Below are 24,406 nucleotides of genomic sequence, written 5' to 3'. Positions count from 1 at the left end.
CCTTTTTAATGTATTATAACAAGGCTTATAATGTGTTATTTTGTATCTCACCGACAGGATCATGGGCCTGTATGCGTCGGTGGTGCTGGTCATCGGCAAGTTTGTGCGCGAGTTCTTCAGCGGCATCTCCCATTCCATCATGTTCGAGGAGCTGCCCGCCGTGGACCGCATCTTGAAGCTGTGTACCGACATCTTCCTGGTCAGAGAGACGGGCGAGCTGGAGCTGGAGGAAGACCTATATGCCAAGCTCATCTTTCTCTACCGCTCACCAGAGACTATGATCAAGTGGACCAGGGACCAAAAAACTAAATGACAGTGCCACCTAGTGGGGGGCAGAGACATGAAAAAAGCACAATCCAGCAGGAAGTCGCTAGCTCGCTACGCTCCCTGTATTTTGGTGGGATGGTAATAAGGGACCCTCTCCCTATCAAGCCTGCCAAGAAAAACAATGACCTATACATGAAAGGTGACTTTGAAGAACAGCGGTGGCTGGTGGCACTTTAAATTAGGAGGACGCACTCATAGTATGGCTCATGGCTGGAACGGAATTAATTTAGTGGTATCAAACACCTGGTTTCCATGCGTTAGATACCATTCCAACCATTATTATGAGCCGTCCTCCCCTCACCAGCCTCCTCTGTAAGAAGCAGTTTTTTGTTTGTACTCGTTTAGTACAACTCTGAAGAATTGCAGCCATCAGTCAGTGTGTTTGAGATGTCACAGACAGACAGGGAGACAGACTGCAGCTGTCCTGCCTGCCTCCAGACGTCTGGCCTTTTTCCTATTGGGAATTATGAACCAAGGGTTGTGCAATATACTGATAGCTGGCTGTAAACTTGAACAGACATGTTTTCTTGAGCTAACACGGGAGAAGGGAAAAGCGAAGAGAAGTGGGCAGCGACTGAGAGACACTAGACACTTTGATTTTCCAAGATATTTCCCTTTACAGTAGCCTACCTGGAAGTGCTTTGGCTTTTCCAGCAAGACAACAACGAGAGGTTGAAGACAACCCACTGGGCACACACTGGTTTAATCAACGTTGTTTCCATGTAATTTCAATAAAATTACGTTGAACCAACGCGCAATAGACGTTGAATTGACGTCTGCGCGCAGTGGGAAGTTACAATAATTTGTTGTAGTTATTTTGTTTCTACAGAGTATTCAAGGGAGCTGTGGCAGACATCGTTCTCAGGAAATGTGTATCATCTCACCAGAAAGGGATTACGTTTTTGGTTTTGTTTGAACCTGTAGTACACCTAGGAAAGAGAAACAATAAAGGGGAAAACAGTGATGTGATGAACACTGTATAGAGCATAGAATGATGTTTCTATATTATGGAGCATGTCCATCTTGATGGAGCCCCTATGAAGACCTATGAATTGAGGGCCAAAATACAGATACTGTCGTTGACGTGTGTAACATGTGTCGGTTATATTTGATTGCTTGAAAACCCCTTGTTTTTGACATTGCATGTTAGTGTTATTTTAAATGTACAAGTTCATATGTTCAACCAAAATGTGATCAAGGTCATCAAATCTATGCATAGGAAAATGCAGCACCATGTGTAAGTGAATAGATTGTTTTCATGTGTAAGGAATCTAGTTTGTGACGTTATCGAGGTTCAGTGACCTGAATGTAACAAATGTTTGAAAGCTGACCTGCTGCCATTTTATTCCATTCCATGACTTGATTCAGTAAAAACACTGAGGGCATGCCACAAACATCAAGCCTGCATACTCCACAAGACTTGACACACATTTTAAGATTAGTTGTAAACATGAATCATCATCTAGCTTTCAGTCAGTTCCAAAGTACAGGCATAACATATAATACAAATGGAAAGGCATTCTGAAATCTAGAAGAAACTAAAGTACAATAATATACCAATTACCCAAATATATTATTTTCTTAACATAAATGTGATTCATTATAAGTGCCTTCACACACAATAGTAACTGAAATGGCTGCTTTCAACACTTCATACTGTACAAATTCAGAAATCGTCTCATCCACCCCTCTACGCATCAATCAGGCACAGAGTTTGATATTGTAAGGTGAACGTGCAAATCATTATTTTCACACTGAGTATCTTGTTGCATACTGTTGTAGATTGAATGAGAAAACACCTTGATGATCCATTGAGGCAAATACAACAAATACATTACCAAACCTAGATCAACATTCAAAATCAAATGTTTTATATCACTTCAAATGTAGCAAAATATACATCATTTTACAATCGCAGTAAACCCCAAAAGGGACAAATAATATATTCAAATCTTTAAGTAGTGTTTGATTATTTTCCACAGTGATATTATATTACCATGCTTATGTTATTGTTATGAGCATAACTCGTTGTTATGCTTGGTGGTTAGTGCCTACAGTTGTTTTCTAGGATACATCTGGCGATGGGAGGCAAGGCAAAGTTCACGACCTCCTGGCATGCTGAGAATGGGAGGGCTGTGGAAGATTCCGACACCCATCCTTAACAGGTAACTGGAAGTGCTCTGGTCCAGACAGGAAGTCCAGGTTCTGTGGCTAACATAGCCCACCAGCGTACTCATCCTCATCAGCCTCCCCTGCCCCCGCTCCTCCTTCCCCAGCATCGGCAGCTGAAGCAGGAGCCTTCTTCTTACCCCCCCCTGGAACCCTCAGGCTGATGGACAACTTTGCATACTGCAAGACAATTGGCACTGTGGTCAGGTTATGGCAAGTTGTCTCTACAGTATTTGTTTGTCAGAAGTGTTTCCTAAACCTCTCATTGAGTACCCACAGCCAGTTCCATGGTTTTGATCTCTTCCTAAACTAGCACAGCAGATTCAACTAATGAACCAATCAGAAAACCCTTGGTTAGTTTGAGTCAGGTGTGTGTGTGTCTTTCTGGGATTGATCAGGAGAGGTTTAAGAAATAGCTCTAAAGAAATGTAAAAGATAATAAATCGTACAAAACAACACAAGAAAGCAGGGTCTATAGGGGTGACGCAGGTAAGCAAGCAGTTGGACTGCTATTGTTTCTATTAATAAATTACTCTGCATTATTCAGGCTAGCCTGGAAATGCATCTATGGGGTGGCTAGGAGAGAGGTTTCATAAGGAAAGGACAGCTCATGATTCCATACCTTTTAAAGACCTTAAAATGTGATCAAAGGAGACAACAGAACACAATTGAGAGAAGTAGATACTCAAATGATGTGATGACATGCTTTGAAATGAATGATGGTTACAAACAGTATAAGCCACAAGGCAGAACACTCACATCATTGTCCATGTACTTGAATAAGGGCGAGTTACAGACGCAGTGCACTTGGTCCTCATCCTGCTCGTCGTAGCCCTGCAGGAGCTGCTCCAAGGCAATGCAGTCCTCACTCCCACTGAAACCTGGCAGACTAGGGTCAAAGGTTAGAATGGTCAAGCATAGGGTTGCAAAATTCCGGTAACTTTCCCAAAATTCCCAGGTTTTCCAGAAATCTTTCCAGAAATCCCGGGTGGAGTATTCACAGATTCCGTGTTTATTACCTCCTGACTACAGGAATATTCCAACCCGGGATTTCTGGAATTTGGGGTAAGTTACCAGAATTATGAATCCCTAGTCAAACATAACAAAATTCATAACCTTCATATTTACCTTTTAGTTAGACCAATGTAAAGTCAATACCTGTAACTCTCTCGAACACATTTATCTGCTGCTACGAAGTCATTTCTGTGAAGGTGGACTAGCACTTGGGCAATGGTTTTCTGAAGAAGAAAATACACAGGCAACCATTTGGTTTTAATCTTCACAACAGGGGTAATAATAACACAGTCTGCTCACTTTTGAACACGGTCAATTGTCTTTATCAGACTAAATAAGTGAAAGATCCTTAAACACACCTTAAAACACGTTGGGTAATTCTCTATTTCTTTATACATGTTCTTTTCCTTCTGAATCGACACTGCTGCTTCATCAAGCCTGACGGGCCAAAAACAACAGTTAGCTGGACGGGAATCAGTAGGAAAGGTAGAACAATCTGTAAAGCAGGTGAGAATTTACTTGTGTTGCCTGACGAGAAGTCTTGATGCTTTACCCAGCATCTCTACAGCTTGACGTAGACGGTCTTCATTCTGCAGAAATATACATTCATCATATCAACAATATTTTCATTGATTTGGTCACTTTTCATCACATTAATATATATCCAATATCAATGAAATAAGACTGAGATTCCTGCAGATATGACCCTGAACTGAGGCTGTGGCTTGGAAGCAACTCAATGATTGGTGTTCTCTACTATCAAAAATTCAAGTCGTACCTCAAATACTGATGCAGCTTTCTGGTACAGATCCACTGCTTTTGCTAGATCCTGTGATTCGATTAGCCTGAAAAAAGAAAAGGGCAACTTAAGTAGCCTAAGCATCAAAACGAGGAATAACAACGAGCATCATCATACGTTTACAGTGACATGCCAATGTTGACAGGGAATTCATTTTGAGAGATCGTCTTTAATATTGGCTACCGGTACGTACTTTCCAGCTCTGTCGAGGGCCAAGGCTGCAGTGTCTGGTGTGCCATTCTCTACATACATCATGCTTGCTCTCTCAATATACTGGATAGCCTCTGGTATCCTCTGCATGTCCTGGAGATAAAAAACATGTCTGTCAATGATTAGCATTAGTAGCTAGTTAATATTAAAACAGTAGTCATGTCATGTGTCAAAAGCGTCTGGCTAAAAACAAAGCCTTTAATCTAGAAGGGGGCAACAAAAACTTAAAAACTATGGCATAAACGCAACAGTAAATGTCACCCGACCTCTGATAAACATTAATGTCAATCATATATACTTGTTATCACATTAACACTAACCTTGAGCATCATACCAGCTGCCTCAAGTGCTCTGTAACAGAAAGGTCTCCTTAGCAACATTCAATACAACCAGACATAGACAAATCAGTGTCATTCCGGTTCTATTAATATCATTACATCAGATAGGCCTAGATCTTTTATACTCACTTGGCTGCATGGAAAAGTCTGTACATTGAGTTGAGTTAAAGAAAACGTTGATGTTGTTATCAGATCTTTGTGGGCCACGATGTTCAAATACAGCATATACAATTACCTTGTTCAGAACAAACCTGCAATACCATTTATAAGCCTCCCTCCCCATTGGCAGTGAAAGGATACGTTTTGTTGTTGGTATGTGCCTCTGCCTCTTGCAGGTATGCCTCCTTCGCTTCTTCAAGCATCTTGGCATTTTTAAAGGCAACAGCTGGGCGAAAAGGGAATGCTTTATTATGCATTTATAATAAGCCAAATCATAAGACAACTTGAGCAACACTTCTGCAATTTAGCCTAATATTACTGACAGTGTGCTATTGCCCAACTAGACTATCAAATGTTGTTGTAGTAGGGGACATGCATTCAGGTCCAAATTGTTGCTGCATAGAATGTATGAGCCTTTGGGATACAATACCTGCTTTTGAGTACTCTGATGCAGCACTGTCATAGTCAGGCTTCCATTTCATGAAGCTAGTCTTTAAACTGTGGGGAAAATGCATCATATTTCAGTGCCAAACATTACAGCAGCATTGCCTCTGAAAAAAGTTACAATCATATGGATTTGCCATAGGATGTAATACAGGTATGGACGCCCTAGTATTGATGAAGTGATACCGACAGGCTTAACTGCAGTGCAGCTCAGCTGGCTTCCTATCTAGAATGGCAAGCTAGCTTGCTAAATTGAAAATACCATTCCTATGCTATTTGCTTTATATATAGGTACTTTACAATACACGATTACCAATACTATGATCGTGGCTGACTACCTACTGTAATAGCTCAAATGCAAGCTAGCTAGCTAACGTCATCTAGCTAGCGAGATTTCCTTACTATTTTTCAGCCTTGGCAATGTGGTCGTGCGCCTCGTTGATTTTCGCAGCCATCTGGTCCAGTGGCAGCTCTGCTGTGTAGTCTACTAATAATGTAATGAAACAGTTATTAATATTTAAGTTCTCACTGGCTAAAATGTAGTGAGATGTTGCCGTTACTGGTTTCAGGAGACCTTTCCTTCATCAGTGTGTTGACTACGGAAGCTCGTGAGTTGCATTTTATTTTTCTACTCATATACTGCGACAACGTTACAATGTTGCACCTACTGGGCAATAATGTAACAGTTCTTTTTTTTCTCTTTTGAACGCCCTTCCCTAGAAAGGCCCTTCCCTTGAAAACTAGTCTTATTTCATCAATTCAATTCAAGGGGCTTTATTGGCATGGGAAACATATGTTAACATTGCCAAAGCAAGTGAGGTAGATAATATAGCAAAGTGAAATAAACAATCAAATTCATCTCTATTTGCAATGCATTATGAAATCTCCAGTTATTCATTTATATAGCCTACAAATTGTATAATATAATTCCTCTATTATTACATGTATTTTATAAGGCCGTTTTCTACCAGCAGTTGCAACGTGCTTTACAGATACCCAGCCCAGAACAAGCAATGCAGAGGAAGAAGCAGTGGCCAGGAAAAAACTCCCTAGAAGGAACCTAAGAAGAAATCTAGAAAGGAACTAGGCTCATAGTGGTGTCTAGTCCTCATCTGGCTATTATTATCAGTGAAAACATTGTTGCTACTATTTTTTTAAGTGATAAACTAATACATTCGTATAGCCCAGTCGAATATATCACTGCCAAACCAGTAGACATGGCCTATCACATGATACCAATTGACAGAGTTCTTGGCTCGGGTTCACCTGAGCAGGGCTCCTGTGTCTGAAATAGTAACTGTATCTTTAAGGCGTTTGCCTACCCCTGTCTGCTTTGTGTTGTGTAGCGGGTGTGGAGAGTCACGCCATCAGAACATGCTTTAATTCTGAAAGGTAGAGGTGGAAAAGGGGTTAAGAAACTTTCACCTTTGGAGCAACAATCGACAAGTTGGGCAGGGTGAGTTTGATTACTACTTTTATTATATTGTTAATCAGTGTGCGTTCTTTACCAAGACAAAAAACGGCATCCTTTCTTCCTAGTTGGTTGATGTTGAGAAAAGGTGTTTATAGCTTTGGATATGCCTCTCCAAAACACGAGGGTTGTTCATAAACGGCGCCTGAAAAGTGTCAGACTTTTCATACAATTTATCCAAACTAAGTGTTTAATTTTAGGATAAAATGTAACTTCCCTTCCTTATGTAACCCTGAGGTCTTTAAGAGGGTTGCGCTACTGGCATGATCAACATGCTATTATTGAATTAGATTACCGTAATAGCTATACAACGTTTGAACATCGATTTTAAATGTATTCAGAGTTTAAGATTAAATGCGCAGGAACCTTTATGCAATTTAGTTGCCAGCAAGCGGGAAACCAATGTTTGCATTGCAGTGGGTCTGACGACTTGCGGATTGTGGTTTGTGTAGAAAGGGAATAATGTCCCTTTAAAACAAACGGGCAATTTACCATAACAATTGAATCAAAGGGATGGTTCCTTGACACGATTTTTCCTGCGTTTTAGTAGTATGTTTATTGAGTCCCGATGACGTCTAGGTATTTTGTTGATGTTGAATAAGGGGTACATTCCAAATTCTTGTCTGACTCTTTGTTTTGTCGGTGCAGGATACCGTTTCGTGCGTGTCGGAAATGAAGTCTACTCAAATTTTACTATCCACTGCACTTATTTTCCTTCTATCTGGACTTTCCATGATTGCCGCCTGCAACAAGGCTCTCTGTGCCAGTGATGTCAGCAAGTGCCTCATTCAGGTAAGAAGGCTAAGCTCTTAGTGCGTTTTTTAAAAGGCATTCGGTTTAGGTAAACTTTCGTCTCACTAATACAATTTTTCTGTTACTAAATCACTTTGAGAGAACTCTATGGAATTTCAATAAGGAATCTCTCATGTCTTTTCAGAGTATATTGCCACTGCCATAGTGTTATGCCAATATTTTATTCCTTGGAAGTCAGCTAAGACTTGATGAACCTCCCACTATGCATTTCAACTGTGTGTATGTCATTTTACATTAACCTAAAATCTCTACATTCTCTCTCCTGGAAACATGCATACAACCGTAACAGTACCTGTAAACTAAATAAACCTGTCTGAGAACACTCAACTAACAAAGCGGAGATACTAAAAATGTACTCCGAAGTTGGCAGGGCTTACAATCAAGCGCATGTTTTACATTTACAGCCACACAGTGTCTTCAAATGATGTAGCCTAGTCTACCTTGGCTGTACTTGCGATGGCCAATGGAGATTGATATCTGTATACCTTCCATGGTTGCTGTTGCAGCCACAACCACACTTGTCTGTGGGCTCAGTTAGCTCCATCCCTGTGCACATCTGGAATTTGACCTCTGCTCTCCCTTTGAACTGCCCTCCCAGCCACACTGGAGGAGTCACAGAACAGGCATCTTAAGGTCGGCCCACTCCTCAAACATACGCAGTTACACACACCCGTCCGTAGTGATTTCTAACAGGATATGTATTGCTTATTTTCTTGAGTCAACCATGACGTGCTCAATACACACAAATAATGTTATATTGTTTTGGCCCTCATGTATCGACTAAAGCCAGACTGAGACTACTGTATTGAAAGAATGTTTGCACAACATGATAGAAGGCTTAAATGCATATGCATTTGTGTGCATGCTATGCAAATGTGTGCCACCTTCACTGTCTATTGCTGAATTTCTCTCTTACTTGTGAGTTATCCACTTATGTACATCAGTCCTGCCACGTACATAAAATGTGACCATGTTATAATATACATTGTGTGTTTTGTGATGTACAGGAGCTGTGTCAGTGCAGGCCCTCTGATGGGAACTGCTCATGCTGTAAGGAGTGTATGCTCTGTCTGGGCACGCTGTGGGAGGAGTGCTGCGACTGTGTGGGTAGGTGCCAGAGTTGTACAGTTGTGGCCTAAAGTTTTGAGAATGACACACATTAATTTTCAAAGTCTGCTGCCTCAGTTTGTATGATGGCAATTTGCATATACTCCAGAATGTTAGTGATCAGATGGGGGCCTCCCGGGTGGCGCAGTGGTCCAGGCTCTGTCGCAGCCGAGGTCCGTGAGGCGACGCACAATTGGCATAGCGTCGTCCGGGTTAGGGAGGGTTTGGCCGGTAGGGATATCCTTGTCTCATCGCGCTCCAGTGACTCCTGTGGCAGGCCGGGCGCAGTGCGCGCTAACCAAGGGGGCCAGGTACACAGTGTTTCCTCCGACACATTGGTGCGGCTGGCTTCCGGGTTGGAGGCGCGCTGTGTTAAGAAGCAGTGTGGCTTGGTTGGTTGGTGTTCATCTGAGTGATCAGATGAATTGCAATTAATTGCAAAGTTGCTCTTTGCCATGCAAATGAACTGAATCCCCCAAAAACATTTCCACTGCATTTCAGCCCTGCCAAAAAAGGACCAGCTGACATCATGTCAGTGATTCTCTCGTTAACACAGGTGTGAGTGTTGACGAGGACAAGGCTGGAGATCACTCTGTCATGGTGATTGAGTTCGAATAACAGACTGGAAGCTCCTCCAAAAGGAGGGTGGTGCTTGGAATCATTGTTCTTCCTCTGTCAACCATGGTTACCTGCAAGGAAACACGTGCCGTCATCATTACTTTGCACAAAAAGGGCTTCACAGGCAAAGATCTTGCTGCCAGTAAGATTGCACCTAAATCAACCATTTATCTGATCATCAAGAACTTCAAGGAGAGCGGTTCAATTGTTGTGATGAAGGCTTCAGGGCGCCGAAGAAATTCCAGCAAGTGCCAGGACCGTCTCCTAAAGTTGATTCAGCTGCGGGATCGGGGCACCACCAGTACAGAGCTTGCTCAGGAATAGCAGGTGTGAGTGCGGCAAAGACTTTTGAGGATGGCCCGGTGTCAAGAAGGGCAGCAAAGAAGCCACTTCTCTCCAGGAAAAACATCAGGGACAGACTGATATTCTGCTAAAGGTACAGGGATTGGACTGCTGAGGACTGGGGTAAAGTCATGTTCTCTGATGAATCCCCTTTCCGATTGTTTGGGGCATCCGGAAAAAAGCTTGTCCGGAGAAGACAAGGTGAGCGCTACCATCAGTCCTGTCATGCCAACAGTAAAGCATCCTGAGACCATTCATGTGTGGGGGTTGCTTCTCAGCCAAGGGAGTGGGCTCACTCACAATTTTGCCTAAGAACACAGCCATGAATAAAGAATGGTACCAACACATCCTCCGAGAGCAACTTCTCCCAACCATCCAGGAACAGTTTGGTGACGAACAATGCCTTTTCCAGCATGATGGAGCACCTTGCCATAAGGCAAAGCGTTAACTAAGTGGCTCGGGGAACAAAACATCGATATTTTGGGTCCTTGGCCAGGGAACTCCCCAGACCTTAATCCCATTGAGAACTTGTGGCCAATCCTCAAGAGGTGGGTGAACAAACAAAAACCCACAAATTCTGACAAACTCCAAGCATTGATTATGCAAGAATGGGCTGCCATCAGTTAGGATGTGGCCCAGAAGTTAATTGACAGCATGCCAGGGCGGATTGCAGAGGTCTTGAAAAAGCAGGGTCAACACTGCAAATATTAACTCTTTGCATCAACTTCATGTAATTGTCAATACAAGCCTTTGACACTTTTGAAATGCTTGTAATTATACTTCAGTATTCCATAGTAACATCTGACAAAAATATCTAAAGACACTGAAGCAGCAAACTTTGTGGAAATTAATATTTGTGTCATTCTCAACTTTTGGCCACGACTGTAGAATCGAGTCTGACTCATGTCACATTTGATTTGAGACTCGACATGATAGAAAATAAAAACTTGAGACTTAACTTGGAGCCTCGACTTGATTAATCACTTGAAATGATCTGGCCAGGTTTTGTCATTTTGTGGCACGGAGACTTCATGGATTACTCTCCACGCAGCCAGAGTAGCCGCAGGCATCACACTTGCAAAAAAAAAAAAAAGTTAGAGGATTGCCATAAATATACAGCTCCAAAAATTGTTTGGGGATCAAGCATATAAACTGTTTACTTTGCCATCTCACCAGCAATGGGGCATCAAGCAACAATTACTAGCATAGGTATTTTGTTAAGTCAAAATTGCTTGATATTGATCTTATGAAGCTTGCGTTTGGAATTAGTTGAAATGTATTATTACATAATCAAAATGTGTTGTAGACAAAATAATGAAAAGGGCTGTCTGCTAGCCTCAATAAATAGACAAAGATTTGTAGTTGATTGACGTCATTGCATGTCTTGACAATTATTTTACTTGACTTGAAATAACTTGTCTCAGCTCAACTTGCTCCTAAAATGCACGACTTGGAATTGACTCTAGACTCTGCCAGTTCTACTTAGGACTTGAAACTTTGACCATTTGACTTGAAAATAGCAAACTACAACCAGGGTCAGAATGGATTAATGAGGATGGGTATTTGGTATTTGCATCATATTGAGCGCCTCCAAATCCTTCCTTCCATTATTCACTGATTGTTCAAGGTAGTGCACCCATCCTATTTTACAAGTGCAGTGAATGTTGAGTATCATATGAACAAATAGTGGTTTATTGATGATCAGTAATTTATTGTAAAAGTATTTGATTTATTTCCCAATTATCAACTTGTTCCCTGCATCCCATCACACAGGGATGTGTAACCCCAGGAACTACAGCGACACTCCGGCTACCTCTAAGAGCACGGTGGAGGAACTCTACCGACCCATCCCCTCACTGTTCCGTGCTCTCACCGAGGGTGAAGCACCCATCAACATGATGGTAGTATCCTTCCCCGTGGCTGAGGAACTATCTTACCATGAGAACCTGGTGTCTTTCCTGGAAACTCTGGAGGACCAGCACCAAAATGTCTCCCTGACCGGGAACAGTATCCACGCCAGCTACGATAACACCCAAAGTACTGAAGGTAGGGAGGGATGAACGGGTTGAATTCTGGGAACAATCATAGCTGCTGGGTATTCCCTAATAAGAGAATAAACAGAGCGTGGGTACGTCATACAGTCTTACAAAGATGCCTTTTATCAAAGTATTAGTTCATCAGAAGACTCTGAAGATTCTACATAGTTTAGCATTTGTAGCAAAAATACCATTCAAGTCATGGGACCGATATTGTTATTTTTCACACATCGTGTCTAAACGTTTCTATTGTGAAGCTCTACAAGGTCACATAGGTAACAAGATGCTCACGGGTTATGACTGTATGAACTACACATTGAAACATCCAGCCCAAAGCGGGAAGTTTAAATAACATACTTACTAGTCGCCAAAGTTGGTTTGTCAGGTGTAGGCCGTCACTGTATATAAGGATTTGTTCTTAACTACCTAGTTAAATACAATTTTAAAGTTCTGGCAGATTGGCCACCCCCGTAAGTGCTAAAGATATGAAGTTTGGTCCAGCCCACTATTTTAGGGAATCCCCAAGAGTCAACGAATAGCTCAAATCCCCGACAGACTGTATATTGTTTTAGGAGAGGGAGAGCTGGAATGAAGTCAATGCTCAAAGCTGCTTTGATCCGAGCTCGGTGGCTAGACCCCTCCATAAAAACGTATGCAATCTCGGGCTGTCTTTTGATGGGTTTAGTGGGCTGCTAGCCCTGCAAATTGAGTAGATTGCTACTGCTGCTGGCCTTGTGGACTTTCATGTGCATCCACTCCATTTGTCTTCTACTCAGCAACCGGTCCTAGTGATTTGTAATTGACTAGGAACCTCTGTGTGTGTGTTCATGCAGCTTTAGTATTCTGATCATATTTCTGAGCAGGGAATTGTGAACGAGTCATGCGGCTATGCCTACATTGTTAAATATGTCCAGTGTGTCCAGATTCCCTTTTCCCCGGGGGGCAAAGACAGAGTTTGGGAAACCCTGCTTTAGAGTATCTTCATAAATGTAAAGTGAAGACTAAGCATGTTTTCTGTAAGTTTTTCAAATGGATAGTGGTAATATTTGCCTGTTGTATTCCTTGGAGAAATAAGCCTTTGAATGCCATGTCTTTCCCCTCCACAGATAACATGTGCACGGTGGTGTACTTTGACGACTGCGTGTCCATCCGCCAGTGCAAGCAATACTGCGAGTCCATGGGGGGCTCCAAATATCGCTGGTTCCACAATGCCTGCTGTGAGTGTATCGGCCCAGAGTGCCTCGACTACGGCAGCAAAACCGTCAAGTGTATGAACTGCCTGCTCTGATTGAAGCCAATGGGACTGGCCACATTAGGGTACTGTGTTCAAACTGCCACAAGGGGGCACTATCTGGAGTAGCAGATGGTGAAGGTTAACTGAGGAATATGACTTTCATAATGTTCAGTATTTTTATGAATTCTTTTTGCTCATTTTTATATTTTATAGGTTCTCTAGCAAATTAGAAATATATCATTTAAAAAGTGTTTTTATATATAGTTAAGAGAAGAGGTTGATGTTTTAAAATGTGTAATGAAATGGCATTTTATTTTTGATGTCATGGAAAATCAGATTAAATACTATTTGTATAATTGTTATCACGTGTTATTTTAGGAAACAATGTCCATATTCAATCAAACTAATAGCCAGCTGTTCACATGTTTGATTTTATATGTGCAGTTAAAATGATTTGTTTTATACTGTAAACATGATTTTAAGTCTAATAAAATAATTGAAGATAAGTTTGACCAGACAGATAGGACATGTTTGGCTGACCAGATAGGATAAGCAGGGTTTGTACGGTGATGGAATTTTAAGTGTTTTCCAGGCCTGGAAAAGTTGGGACAAGTTTGGCCAGATATGATCATTTCAGAAATAAGTTTGGCCGGCTGGATAGGTTTGGCCAAATGAAACTAGTTCAGCTGGGTGGCACGATAGGACAAGTCATCAAGACAGATGGGATATATGTTCAGCTGGCTGGACAGATAACAAGTTTGGATGATAGGCCAGATAGGTTAAGGACAGCTCGCTGGACAGATGAGACAAGTGCAGCCAGATAAGTTCACAACCGGGGATCCGAGCTTCATCAGCCAACACTAGATATTGGTTAATCAAATCTTCCCATTCCGGCTTAATTTGGCATGCCTTCTAAAACAGCCAAACTGTATACGCATTCACACATCAAGTCTTCTCTTGAGTTGGGCTCAGGGATGGAACAACTGTTGAACATCTGAGTTGGGTGTGGGGGTAGGTCGAACTGTGTGGAAGGGGAGAGAGGGGCATGCATCCCACATCAGTTGACAAAAACGTAGAATTCCTACTACCAGCCATTATGGGTAGCACTCATAAGTGCTTATTATGTCAATTGTGGGAATAAATTAGGATATGCATGTTTTTTTTAAATATACAGTATATACTAGATGCAGTACAACTGAGGGAAGGCGTTCGAAATGATGTTGCGGATCTGGGTCTGTACTGTAGGTGGCACCATGTGCTCTTTTTAATGGATGAGCCCATCTCTCTTGGAAAGGCCCTAGGATCCATGTGTACAGGGTTGGTTAGACATTCACTGGAACGACAACCCTACATGGGATGGGGGTGGAATATTGAAGGACAATTAGAGGTTTATTTAGTCGCAGCTACAATATGCTTAACAGTGCAAATATTATGGTACAGCTATATGGACACTCAATTATCATAGTACTTCTTAATGGTAAGTTTACAAACATGGTAAGTGGTGAAATAAGTATAGCTAGTTAAAATTGTAATGTAATGGCTTTGCAGATAATAACACGACAGTCTGTCTTTATCTGGCTAAAAGAGGAGGAATATATCTATTGTTTGCAGGAAACTCTTCTACACCTTTAAACAAAGTTGTATGGAAAAAATGACTGGGGGGTTGTAAAATGTATTTCTCCCATGGGTGAAGAAACTCAAAAGGAGTGATGATATTAACAAGTTTGATCTGAATGTGAAAACTGTTCAAACAGATCCACAAGGAAGCTGGATTCTTTTAAATATGCTATTGGACCATTAACAGATTTGTCTCATTAATCTATATGGTCCAAATAAGGATGCTGTATAATTGATTGACTTTACAGGCAATACATGACTAAATTATTATTGTGGGAGATTATAATACGTTTTTAAGTAACTCAATGGACCGTAAAAGAAATCACACTACAAACTTTCACCCTCATGCTCTTAAAGAAATTATGAATATTATGCATATATCTGAACTAGTGGATATATGGAGGCTTACATATCCTGACCTAGTGAGATAAACATGGCGAAGGATCAATCAAGCTAGTCGTCTTGACTATTTTATGAAATTGTTGCTGGCACCAAAAGTTAAGTGTTGATAAGGGACAGAATGCGGTCAGACCATCAACTAATTGGTATACACATTACACTTACAGAATTTACACGAGGGTGAGAATATTGGAACTTTAATTTCTCCTTTGCCAAGAAAATCCATCACCTGACAGCTGTGGCATATCAAGAAGCTGATTAAACAGCATGATCACATAACACAATGCCACAGGTGTCTCAAGTTCTTGGTCACCTCCCTGACCAAGGCCCTCCTCCCACGACTGCTCAGTTTGGCCGGGCAGCCAGCTCTAGGAAGAGTCTTGGTGGTTCCAAACTTCTTCCATTTAAGAATGGCCACTGTGTTCTTGGGGACATTCAATGCCGTAGAAATATTTTCGTACCCTTCCCCAGATCTGTGCCTCGACACAATCCTGTCTCGGAGCTCTACGGATCATTCTTTCGACCTCATGGCCTGGTCTTTGATCTGACATGAACTGTCAGCTGTGGGACCTTATATAAACAGGTGTGTGCCTTTCCAAATCATGTCCAATCAATTGAATCAAGTTGTAGAAACATCTCAAGGATGATCAATGGAAACAGGACACACCTGAGGTCAATTTTGAGTCTCATAGCAAAGGGTCTGAATACTTATGTAAATAAGGTATGTTTTTTATTTTTTAATACATTAGCAAAAAAAAAAAAAATTTTTTTTTTCGCTTTCTCAGTATAGGGTATCTGGCAAGCCGGCCAAACTTATCTTATTGGACCGAACACCAAATTTGTCCTGACCGGCAGGTCAAACTTTACTTACCTGTTCAGCCAGTCGAATTTGTCCCATCTGTCTGGCTGACCGGAACGGCCAAACATATCCAACTAGACGTTGGAACATTACTGCAGGGACTTGCTTCTATTCAGCCACAAGCATTAGTGAGGTCGGGCACTGATGTTTGGCTCGCAGTCAGCGTTCCAATTCCTCCCAAAGGTGTTCCATGGGGTTGAGATCAGGGCTTTGTGCAGGCCAGTCAAGTTCTTCCACACTGATCTCGACTTACGCTATCTAGAACTTATCCTAGCCGGCCAGACCCGATCTGACAGCTACACTAATAGACAGCTACGAAGAATATAGATACACTCTCTTGGTAAATAGTGTGGTCTACAGCTGTACAAGCCCTATAAAGCTGCCAGAAGGGCCACACACAGGAGAGGAGTGGGGGAAGTAAGGTGACTTCCGTGTAGTTGGAGGCGGTGCCCGAGCTAAGACGAGGGAGTTTGAGTTTGTGTGCCCAACAGGAAACAGCAAGACCCGGAGCCCAGAAGACGATATCCCGGAGAGGGTCTCATGGGGGAAACCTATCCTTTTCTTTTGATTTATTATTTAATAAACACCCTTGAAACCGAGCTAATCCTACTCTGTCCGTGTCTGATCTGTGTAAACATCTTGACCAAACCCCCTGGTCTGCCACAGACGGCCTACACCAGTCAAACCCGGATGAAGCTGGGCCAATTGTGCGCCGCCCTATGGGACACCCAATCACGGCCGGTTGTGATACAGCCTGGATTCAAACCAGGGTGTCTGTAGTGACGCCTCTAGCACTGAGATGCAGTGCCTTAGACCGCTGCACCACTTGGGAGCCCTAAATCGTGCTATAAGATACACATCATTACAGTTGACACATTTTACTAGACTACATTACTGTAATATAAAAACTGTATACTAAAAGATAACGTTGATCCTAAAATTTGTGTTACAATTCCCTGCTGGGGACTTTTAGCACACCACCTCAGACAAACTCTGTAAATGTCTAACTCCTGCGTATACGATCCTCCCCTATGTCTAGTGGGGGATGAGAGCCTACTGCAGGAGTTAGAAAGTTAGCCTGACTTTTCCAAGCTCACCTGCCTTGCACAGCAACATCTGGGCCCATATCCACAAAGCATCTCAGAGTAGGAGTGCTTTTTTAGATCATAGTGAATAGGATTATATGGACAGATCCTAGTTCAGCATTTAAATGTGTCTTTTTGTAGACACTTATCCAGAGCGACTGCATACATTTACATACTTTCCCCCCCCCCCCATAGTGGTCCCAAATGGGAATCGAACCCACAACCCTGGCGTTGCAAGTGCCACGCTCTACCAACTGAGCTACACGAGATTGCACTCCTACTCTGAGATTCTCTGTGGATATGGGCCCTGGACACTATGCAGAGTGCCTCACACACGATGCAGTGGAACACTTTAGAGACAAAGTCATTTATGGCTGAAGTTCCAGATACTAAAAGGCTCACTTCTATAAAATGCCTAAATAGAGTTTTGGTTCCTTAAGCATTTCCATAGACGAAAGGAAAGTTGCTGTTGTAGTTCAAATGTATTTATTACTCACAAGTGAATTGTCCATTGTTTGTCACAGATTCCAGGTTGGTAAATGGTAAAAGAAAGCATTGTAATTCAGATTAGGTTAAATAGGTTCCAAGTGATATGAATGGCAAAAAGGTAAAATCCTTAAGTACAAAATGATAAGTAGAAACATGCAAATTAAATCCAAAAGAAACAGTAGAAAGAGCCAAATTACCTACCTCATCCCCATATTGTTTTTATTTACTTTTTTACATTTTTTTGCACACCAGTATTTCTACTTGCACATCTATCACTCCAGTGTTAATTTGCTAAATTGTAATTACTTCGCAACTATGGCCTATTTATTTCCTTACCACCTTACGCTATTTGCACACACTGTATATAGATTTTTCTATTGTGTTATTGGCTGTACTTTTGTTTATCCCATGTGTAACTGTGCTGTTGTTTTTTGTCACAATGCTTTGCTTTGTCTTGGCCAGGTCTCAGTTGTAAATGAGAACTTGTTCTCAACTGGCCTACCTGGTGAAATATATATATATTTTTTAATTGTCTACATTGTAGAATAGTGAAGACATCAAAACTATGAAATAACACATATGGAATCATGTAGTAACCAAAAAGGTTAAACAAATCAAAATACACTGCTCAAAAAAATAAAGGGAACACTTAAACAACACAATGTAACTCCAAGTCAATCACACTTCTGTGAAATCAAACTATCCACTTAGGAAGCAACACTGATTGACAATAAATTTCACATGCTGTTGTGCAAATGGAATAGACAAAAGGTGGAAATAGGCAATTAGTAAGACGCCCCCAAAAAAGGAATGGTTCTGCAGGTGGTGACCACACACCACTTCTCAGTTCCTATGCTTCCTGGCTGATGTTTTGGTCACTTTTGAATGCTGGCGGTGCTTTCACTCTAGTGGTAGCATGAGACGGAGTCGACAACCCACACAAGTGGCTCAGGTAGTGCAGCTAATCCAGGATGGCACATCAATGCGAGCTGTGGCAAAAAGGTTTGGTGTGTCTGTCAGCGTAGTGTCCAGAGCATGGAGGCGCTACCAGGAGACAGGCCAGTACATCAGGAGACGTGGAGCTCGCATTGCGACCTTCTTCATCCTCAACAGGGCACTCCGGGAATGTGATTCCCATCACAATAACAACATGCTTCATCAGACTCTTCAACTACTACATATTTTTTCATTCGACAACCACACAGCCTCTATATACAACGAAACACCTGAGATGACACCTTTAACCGGTGCCCTACTCTGAAAATCACAACTTTTCACATCTTGTTGAGCCACAGAGCTTTAACCTTTTGCACTGTTGACACAAATGAACTTCAGCATCATACCGCTCCTGGTCACTCGAACCGATTCCAATTCACCATCTTTGAGACCGCAAACAGGTCACCCCAAAAAACAATTTATTGTGGATCGCACTGAAACCATAAACTGCTGTGCATTTCCAACTTTAGCCCTTTTCAATCCCCTCTTTTTCACCAACGTCCACTCATTCTCACAAACTGTACTTAGGCCAAGAGAATCGCAAAATACTTCCGCCATTGCACCTCCAGTCAGTATTGGAACTGGTTAGTGACACTACCTGGTACATGCTAGCAGGCGGGGGTGAACGACAGTGTGTGGCGGTGTAGCAGCCTTAACGGCATCGCAGGGGGCGTGGCATGTAGTAAATGAAGCGTAGTGGGTACAGCATATAGTAAACGCGGTCTGCAGATAGACCCTGCTCGTATAATTAGCTACCCTCAGACCAAGGAACATAGAGATGTATGTCTGTATGTTACTAGCCTAAGGCCGGTCTGGGTTGATCGAGGATTGTGTTTTGTTCGTTTTCCAGACAGGAACTTGAGTTTTTATTGAAACAGAGTTAAGATGTCTTCCTTTTAAAATAAACTGTACATTGGTTGTTTTTGTTTATGCCTTACTTTAGTGCAAGGGATATTTAATTGGTGTGTATTTCAATGCTGTGAAGGCATATTATATTTCCTAGTGGTAACTATACACTCAGTGGCCAGTTTATTATGTACACCCATCTATACTAAACACATGTAAAGTGCGGTTTCCATGTTTCATGAGCTGAAATAAAAGATCCCAGAAATTTTGAATACGCACAAAGAGCGTATTTCTCAAATTTTGTGAACAAATGTGTTTACATCCCTGTTCGTGAGCATTTCTCCTTTGCAAATAATGGCATATTAAGAAGCTGAATAAACGGCATGATCATTACACAAGTCCACCTTGTGCTTGGGACAATAAAACAGCAAGTTTTGTCACAACACATTGCCACAGATGCCTCAAATCTTGCTGACTGCAGGAATGTCCACCGGAAAGGTTGCCAGGTAATTTCATGTTAATTTCTCTACCATAAAGCCTTCATCATTTTAGAGAATTTGGCATCTGACGTCCACAGACCACATGTAACCAGGCCAAGCCAGGACCTCCACATCCGGCTTCTTCACCTGCGGAATCATCGGAGACCAGCCACCCGAACAGCTGATGAAACTGAGGAGTATTTCTGTCTAACAAAGCCCTTTTGTGGGGGAAAACTCTGATTGGCTGGACCTTGATCCCCAGTAGGTGGGCCTATGCCTTCCCAACCATAGATTAGGGTTTACTGAAGGGGCAGTATTGAGTAGCTTGGATGAAAGGTGCACAGAGGTGCCCATATTAAACGGCCTGCTCCTCATTCCCAGTTGCTAATATATGCATATTATTATTCATATTGGATAGAAAACACTCTGAAGTTTCTAAAACTGTTTGAATTATGTCTGTGAGTATAACAGAACTCACATGGCAGGCAAAAACCTGAGAAGTTCCACTTCCTGTTTGTATTTTGTCTGGGGGTGCCAATTTTCAACCAAGCTCTCATTGAAATCACAGAGATATTTATGAGTTTTCACTTCCTACGGCTTCCACTAGATGGCAACAGTCAATAGAACTTTGTCTGATGAATCTAATGTGAAGGGGGGCCGAAGGAGACAGGAATTAGTGAGCTCTGGCAGGAGGTGATCGCGCATTGACCACGCGCGTTCAGGTGAGAGTCAGCTCCGTTCCATCGGTCAACTGAAGTCAATGAAATTCTCCGGTTGGAACATTATTCAAGATGTATGTTAACAACATTCTAAAGATTGATTCAGTACATCGTTTGACATGTTTCTACTGACTGTAACGGAACTTTTGGACATTGTCACGTTATAGTGGACGCGCTTTGGGTTTGGCGTTTGGTGAACATGTCCAAAGTAGCTAATTTGACATAAATAACAGACATTAACGAACAAATCTAGCATTTATTGTGGACCGGGGATTCCTAGGACTGCATTCTGATGAATTCATCAAAGGTAAGGAAACATTTATCATGTATTTTCTGGTTTCTGTTGAGTCCAACTTGGCAGCTAATTTGGCTACTGTTCTGAGCTCCGTCTCAGATTATTGCATGGTTTATTTTTCCGTAAAGTTTTTTTGAAATCTGACAGCGGTTGCATTAAGGAGAGATATCTATAATTCCATGTGTATATTTATGATGAGTATTTCTGTTGAAACGATGTGGCTATGCAAAATCACTTGATGTTTTTGCAACTAGTGAATCTAACGCGTCAATGTAAACTCAGATTTTTTTTATATAAATATGAACTTAAACAAAACATGCATGTATTGTGTAACATGAAGTCCTATGAGTGTCATTGATGAAAATAATCAAAGGTTAGAGATTCATTTTCTCTCTATTTCTGTTTTTTTGTGAAAGCTATCTTTCGCTGGAAAAAATGGCTGTGCTTATTGTGGTTTTGTGGTGACCTAACAATTGTTTGTAGTGCTTTCGCTGAAAAGCCTATTTGAAATCGGACACTTTGGTGGGATTAACAACAAGATTACCTTTAAAATGATATAAAACACATGAATGTCTGAGGAATTTTAATTATGAGATTTCTGTTTTTTGAATTTGGCGCCCTGCACTTTTTTTGTCATATCGATCCCGTTACCGGGATTGCAGCCATAAGAAGTTTTAATGAATGTATTTAAATTGACTGATTCCCTTATATGAACTGTAACTCAGTAAAATCATTGTTGCATGTTGCATTTATACCTAGGCTATTGACCACTGATTCTATATGGTCTCCAACATTACGGGTAATCACACTAAATGGTAGAAAGTGGATCTTTAGTCCCTCTGCTGAAGTAGGCCTATGTACGCTTTAATTCCTATTTCTGAAAACTGGGAATGGCTTCACGTCAGACTATTCAATAAGGATACAGCTAAATATCTAGGACCTATAAATGTTGCTATGCACACTCCAGAATAGAACAGTTGATGGTAATAAACAGGGTTGGAAATTAACACCAGCTGGTAGATTTTGGCATTGACTGGTAGAATGTCTATTCTTAATAGCCTCATTTACAGGTGGACATACTGATTGGGAGAGGTTTCTTTGTTCTCAATCCCAAAAAATGGTGTGCATGTCAGCTCTGGAAGATTGAATCTCATCATTAGTGTTGAAAGTGGGGTACAATATTGTTTTCTGTGATTTATCTTAATTATTTTCTTTGGGGGGTGGGGGGGGTGGGGGGGGGGAGATTATGGCTCGTAAAATATTTGAATGGCTGGTAAAATTAGGTTCTTCCAGCCACTGCCAGTGGTGGCCTAAAAAGTAAATTTACCACCATGGTAGTAAAGGTTGTTTGGCGTGATCTGGTTTTGGCCAGGACTGTGTTCCACTGGCGGTGGAACACAGGCAGACCAATTTTGATATTCTTTTCGCGAACCAGTCAGATCAGCTCTGAAAAAGTTCTGATGTGAAAAGAGCTGATTTGATTGGTTTAAAGTTTGGGAGCATACATAGGCTGTGTTTAGACAGGCAACCTGTGAGGTGTAAGTCATGCCACAGAGGAATCTGGTCATTACTGCCCCATGTTTTAGCAATGCTTATTAAAAGGCCTGCAACATTTGGTTTCAGTATGGCTGCGTTTACACAGGCAGCCCAATTCTGGTCATTTGACCAATCACCTCAGATCTTTTTCAGAGCTGATCTGATTGTCCAAAATACCAATTAGTAAAAAAAATGATCATAATTGGGCTGCATGTGTAAACATAGTCTACAGGCCACCAAGGCTGTCAGGGATCCCAGAGACAAGCAAAACTTTACTGCAATGTCTCTAACCTTATTCGTCTATTAGGAGGTCATATCCAACATTCGATCCACTTGTTTAACTTACTTAGCATTTGTGTTCTTATGCTGGATCTCACCCCGCCTCATATTTGCTTGAACGTTCAAGTATTTATAGTTTTCATGCAGCCAGTAGGTCTTGTGAAACAGACAATGTTGGTTATTTGGGCCTGAAATGGTACAGAAGTAGAGCAATGCAGAAAGAGTGGGTTATAGGAGTGAATAGGTGTTATGTCAGCAGTGAGGTACTTTAACATTAGGAGGAGCATAAGGACAAATGCCTTTGAATAGTTACTGTAAATGCAACAGGAAATGTGTATATACACATCCCATTTTCACTTTAACTGCAAAAGTAAAATACATATGTGCAATATAGTGAATGATAAACATTTACATTTCTACATTAACAGTTCTCACAGGAGCATTCGATTCCTACAAGGAGCAATCTTCCCTAACAGTTCCTTGTCATCCTGGGTGTTCTGAACCCGTTCACCACATAACCTTAGGTGTCCCAATCAGATGGTCCACTTCTCCTGAAGCGAGAAGAGGAAAGGAAGGGGAGACACGAGAAGAGCATGTTGCTGGCTCACATAGCCGGTGGGCAATGCCCAGCTGGCGGGAAATAAAAGTGTTGCCGGGTAGTCTGGTAAATCCCAGGCCTCACAAAGAAGCCTTTCTCCAATTTCTGAGGATGGCTCTGGTCACGTGACGCATCTGTTCTCCTGGCATGGAGGGCCTGCCAAACCTACAGTCGATGATCAGGGATGCGTGCAGGGCAGGCAGAAATCCTTGTTGCAGAGTTGGACAATGGTGCCATTGTGACGGTTGTAAAAGCAGAGGGGCACGTTATGATAGACATGAGGAATTAGGGTTTGGTTTAGGCAAATTATCTATGATAGTCAAAGGAAACTGGTTCATGGACATGAGTGGTGGGTTAGTTGTGTTCTTTTAAAGGCTTGTTTCTAACAAGTCCTTTGTCCTGATCTTGTCCACATTCAGATTGTGCCCACGTTTTTGGACAGGTGTAGATTGAAGCTTTAAAATAAAGAGCTATGTAGTGCTGAAGATCCACGCTAGAGCACAATATACATTTAAAAGGCAATGTTCCCGCAGAGACTGCATATGGTCAGCTCAATCTGAAATGCCCTTAATTTCAAAATGTACTACTTTACAACATGCAATTCTAGCAATACAGATTGGAATCGAGACCCTACTTCTGTAACCATAGTTTAACAAGTGTCGCGATTCAATCCAATTGCAGGTTATAGGCATTGTAGCTTTTCAAGGCAATTTCCGATTGAGCCGACATGCAGCATTTACCGTAAATGGGATCTCCACGAACATTAAAAACCGCAATGCCTATAATCCACGATCTGATTGAATCCCAGCCAAGGCATGGCACCGGTTATGCACAAAAATCCTCTTTGGCCTTAAAAATGAATATTACTCAAATGTTTTGCATGTCAGCAGTCAAGTTGTCAAGATATTGGACTTTCAAGAAGTCTCCAGCCACATCAACATGATGATTTCTTCTTAAAACGTCCCAATATCTTGTTTTTCATGTCAGCAGTCCTTTTGGGACTGTATCAACAGTGGACTAATGAAACACATACTAAAAGATAGTTTGAGTGAAATTCCCCTTTAAGTCATGAGACATCTGTTCCAGAGCCTCAGTCCCCATCCCTCCCCTCTACACACAAACCAAATA

General features: G+C 41.6%; 3 protein-coding genes across 4 annotated transcripts in view; 2 read left to right on the top strand and 1 right to left on the bottom strand.

The window, feature by feature from the left end:
* Positions 1-1,423, top strand: part of LOC129859213 (piezo-type mechanosensitive ion channel component 2-like) — a 183,321-nt gene extending 181,898 nt beyond the window's left edge. Inside the window, exon 52 of the mRNA XM_055928700.1 lies at positions 58-1,423. Coding sequence (XP_055784675.1) covers positions 58-313 — 256 coding nt within the window. The 3' untranslated portion in view covers positions 314-1,423. The remainder of the gene's footprint in view (positions 1-57) is intronic.
* Positions 1,424-1,645: 222 nt separating this feature from the next.
* LOC129859211 (gamma-soluble NSF attachment protein-like) lies at positions 1,646-5,947 on the bottom strand. 2 transcript variants are annotated; one of them, XM_055928697.1, is made up of 12 exons: positions 5,863-5,947; positions 5,447-5,514; positions 5,158-5,242; positions 4,987-5,004; positions 4,840-4,888; positions 4,503-4,612; positions 4,289-4,355; positions 4,030-4,100; positions 3,870-3,948; positions 3,655-3,734; positions 3,256-3,385; positions 1,646-2,676 (listed from the first exon to the last, which is right to left on the bottom strand). In XM_055928697.1, the coding sequence occupies exons 1-12, from the start codon at positions 5,913-5,915 to the stop codon at positions 2,539-2,541; spliced, it is 948 nt and encodes a 315-aa protein (XP_055784672.1). In that variant the 5' UTR covers positions 5,916-5,947; the 3' UTR covers positions 1,646-2,538. The 2 variants fall into 2 exon arrangements, with proteins under 2 accessions (XP_055784672.1, XP_055784673.1); XM_055928698.1 differs by having other exon boundaries at positions 4,840-4,870.
* Positions 5,948-5,987: 40 nt separating this feature from the next.
* Positions 5,988-13,591, top strand: LOC129859212 (twisted gastrulation protein homolog 1-A-like). Its single transcript, XM_055928699.1, has 6 exons — positions 5,988-6,068; positions 6,453-6,916; positions 7,580-7,723; positions 8,752-8,851; positions 11,585-11,857; positions 12,954-13,591. Exons 3-6 carry the CDS (start codon positions 7,604-7,606, stop codon positions 13,133-13,135), a joined length of 675 nt encoding a protein of 224 aa, XP_055784674.1. The 5' UTR covers positions 5,988-6,068; positions 6,453-6,916; positions 7,580-7,603; the 3' UTR covers positions 13,136-13,591.
* The last annotated feature ends 10,815 nt before the right edge of the window (positions 13,592-24,406 follow it).

This window comes from Salvelinus fontinalis, chromosome 7 (genome assembly GCF_029448725.1).
Source record: "Salvelinus fontinalis isolate EN_2023a chromosome 7, ASM2944872v1, whole genome shotgun sequence".
NCBI lineage: Eukaryota > Metazoa > Chordata > Actinopteri > Salmoniformes > Salmonidae > Salvelinus > Salvelinus fontinalis.
This window is presented reverse-complemented; position numbering and strand designations above follow the sequence as displayed.

Bases quoted from the DNA above. Each gene is read 5' to 3' on its own strand.
- LOC129859211 (XM_055928697.1), bottom strand. From the start codon at position 5,915: ATGGCTGCGAAAATCAACGAGGCGCACGACCACATTGCCAAGGCTGAA. The intron at 5,243-5,446 runs GTATTGTATCCC...CTTTTCGCCCAG, and splicing joins ATCAGAGTACTCAAAAGCAG to CTGTTGCCTTTAAAAATGCC. The intron at 2,677-3,255 runs GTGAGTGTTCTG...ATTGTCTTGCAG, and splicing joins TCAAGTACATGGACAATGAT to TATGCAAAGTTGTCCATCAG.
- LOC129859212 (XM_055928699.1), top strand. From the start codon at position 7,604: ATGAAGTCTACTCAAATTTTACTATCCACTGCACTTATTTTCCTTCTA. The intron at 8,852-11,584 runs GTAGGTGCCAGA...CCCATCACACAG, and splicing joins GGAGTGCTGCGACTGTGTGG to GGATGTGTAACCCCAGGAAC. The intron at 11,858-12,953 runs GTAGGGAGGGAT...TCCCCTCCACAG, and splicing joins TAACACCCAAAGTACTGAAG to ATAACATGTGCACGGTGGTG.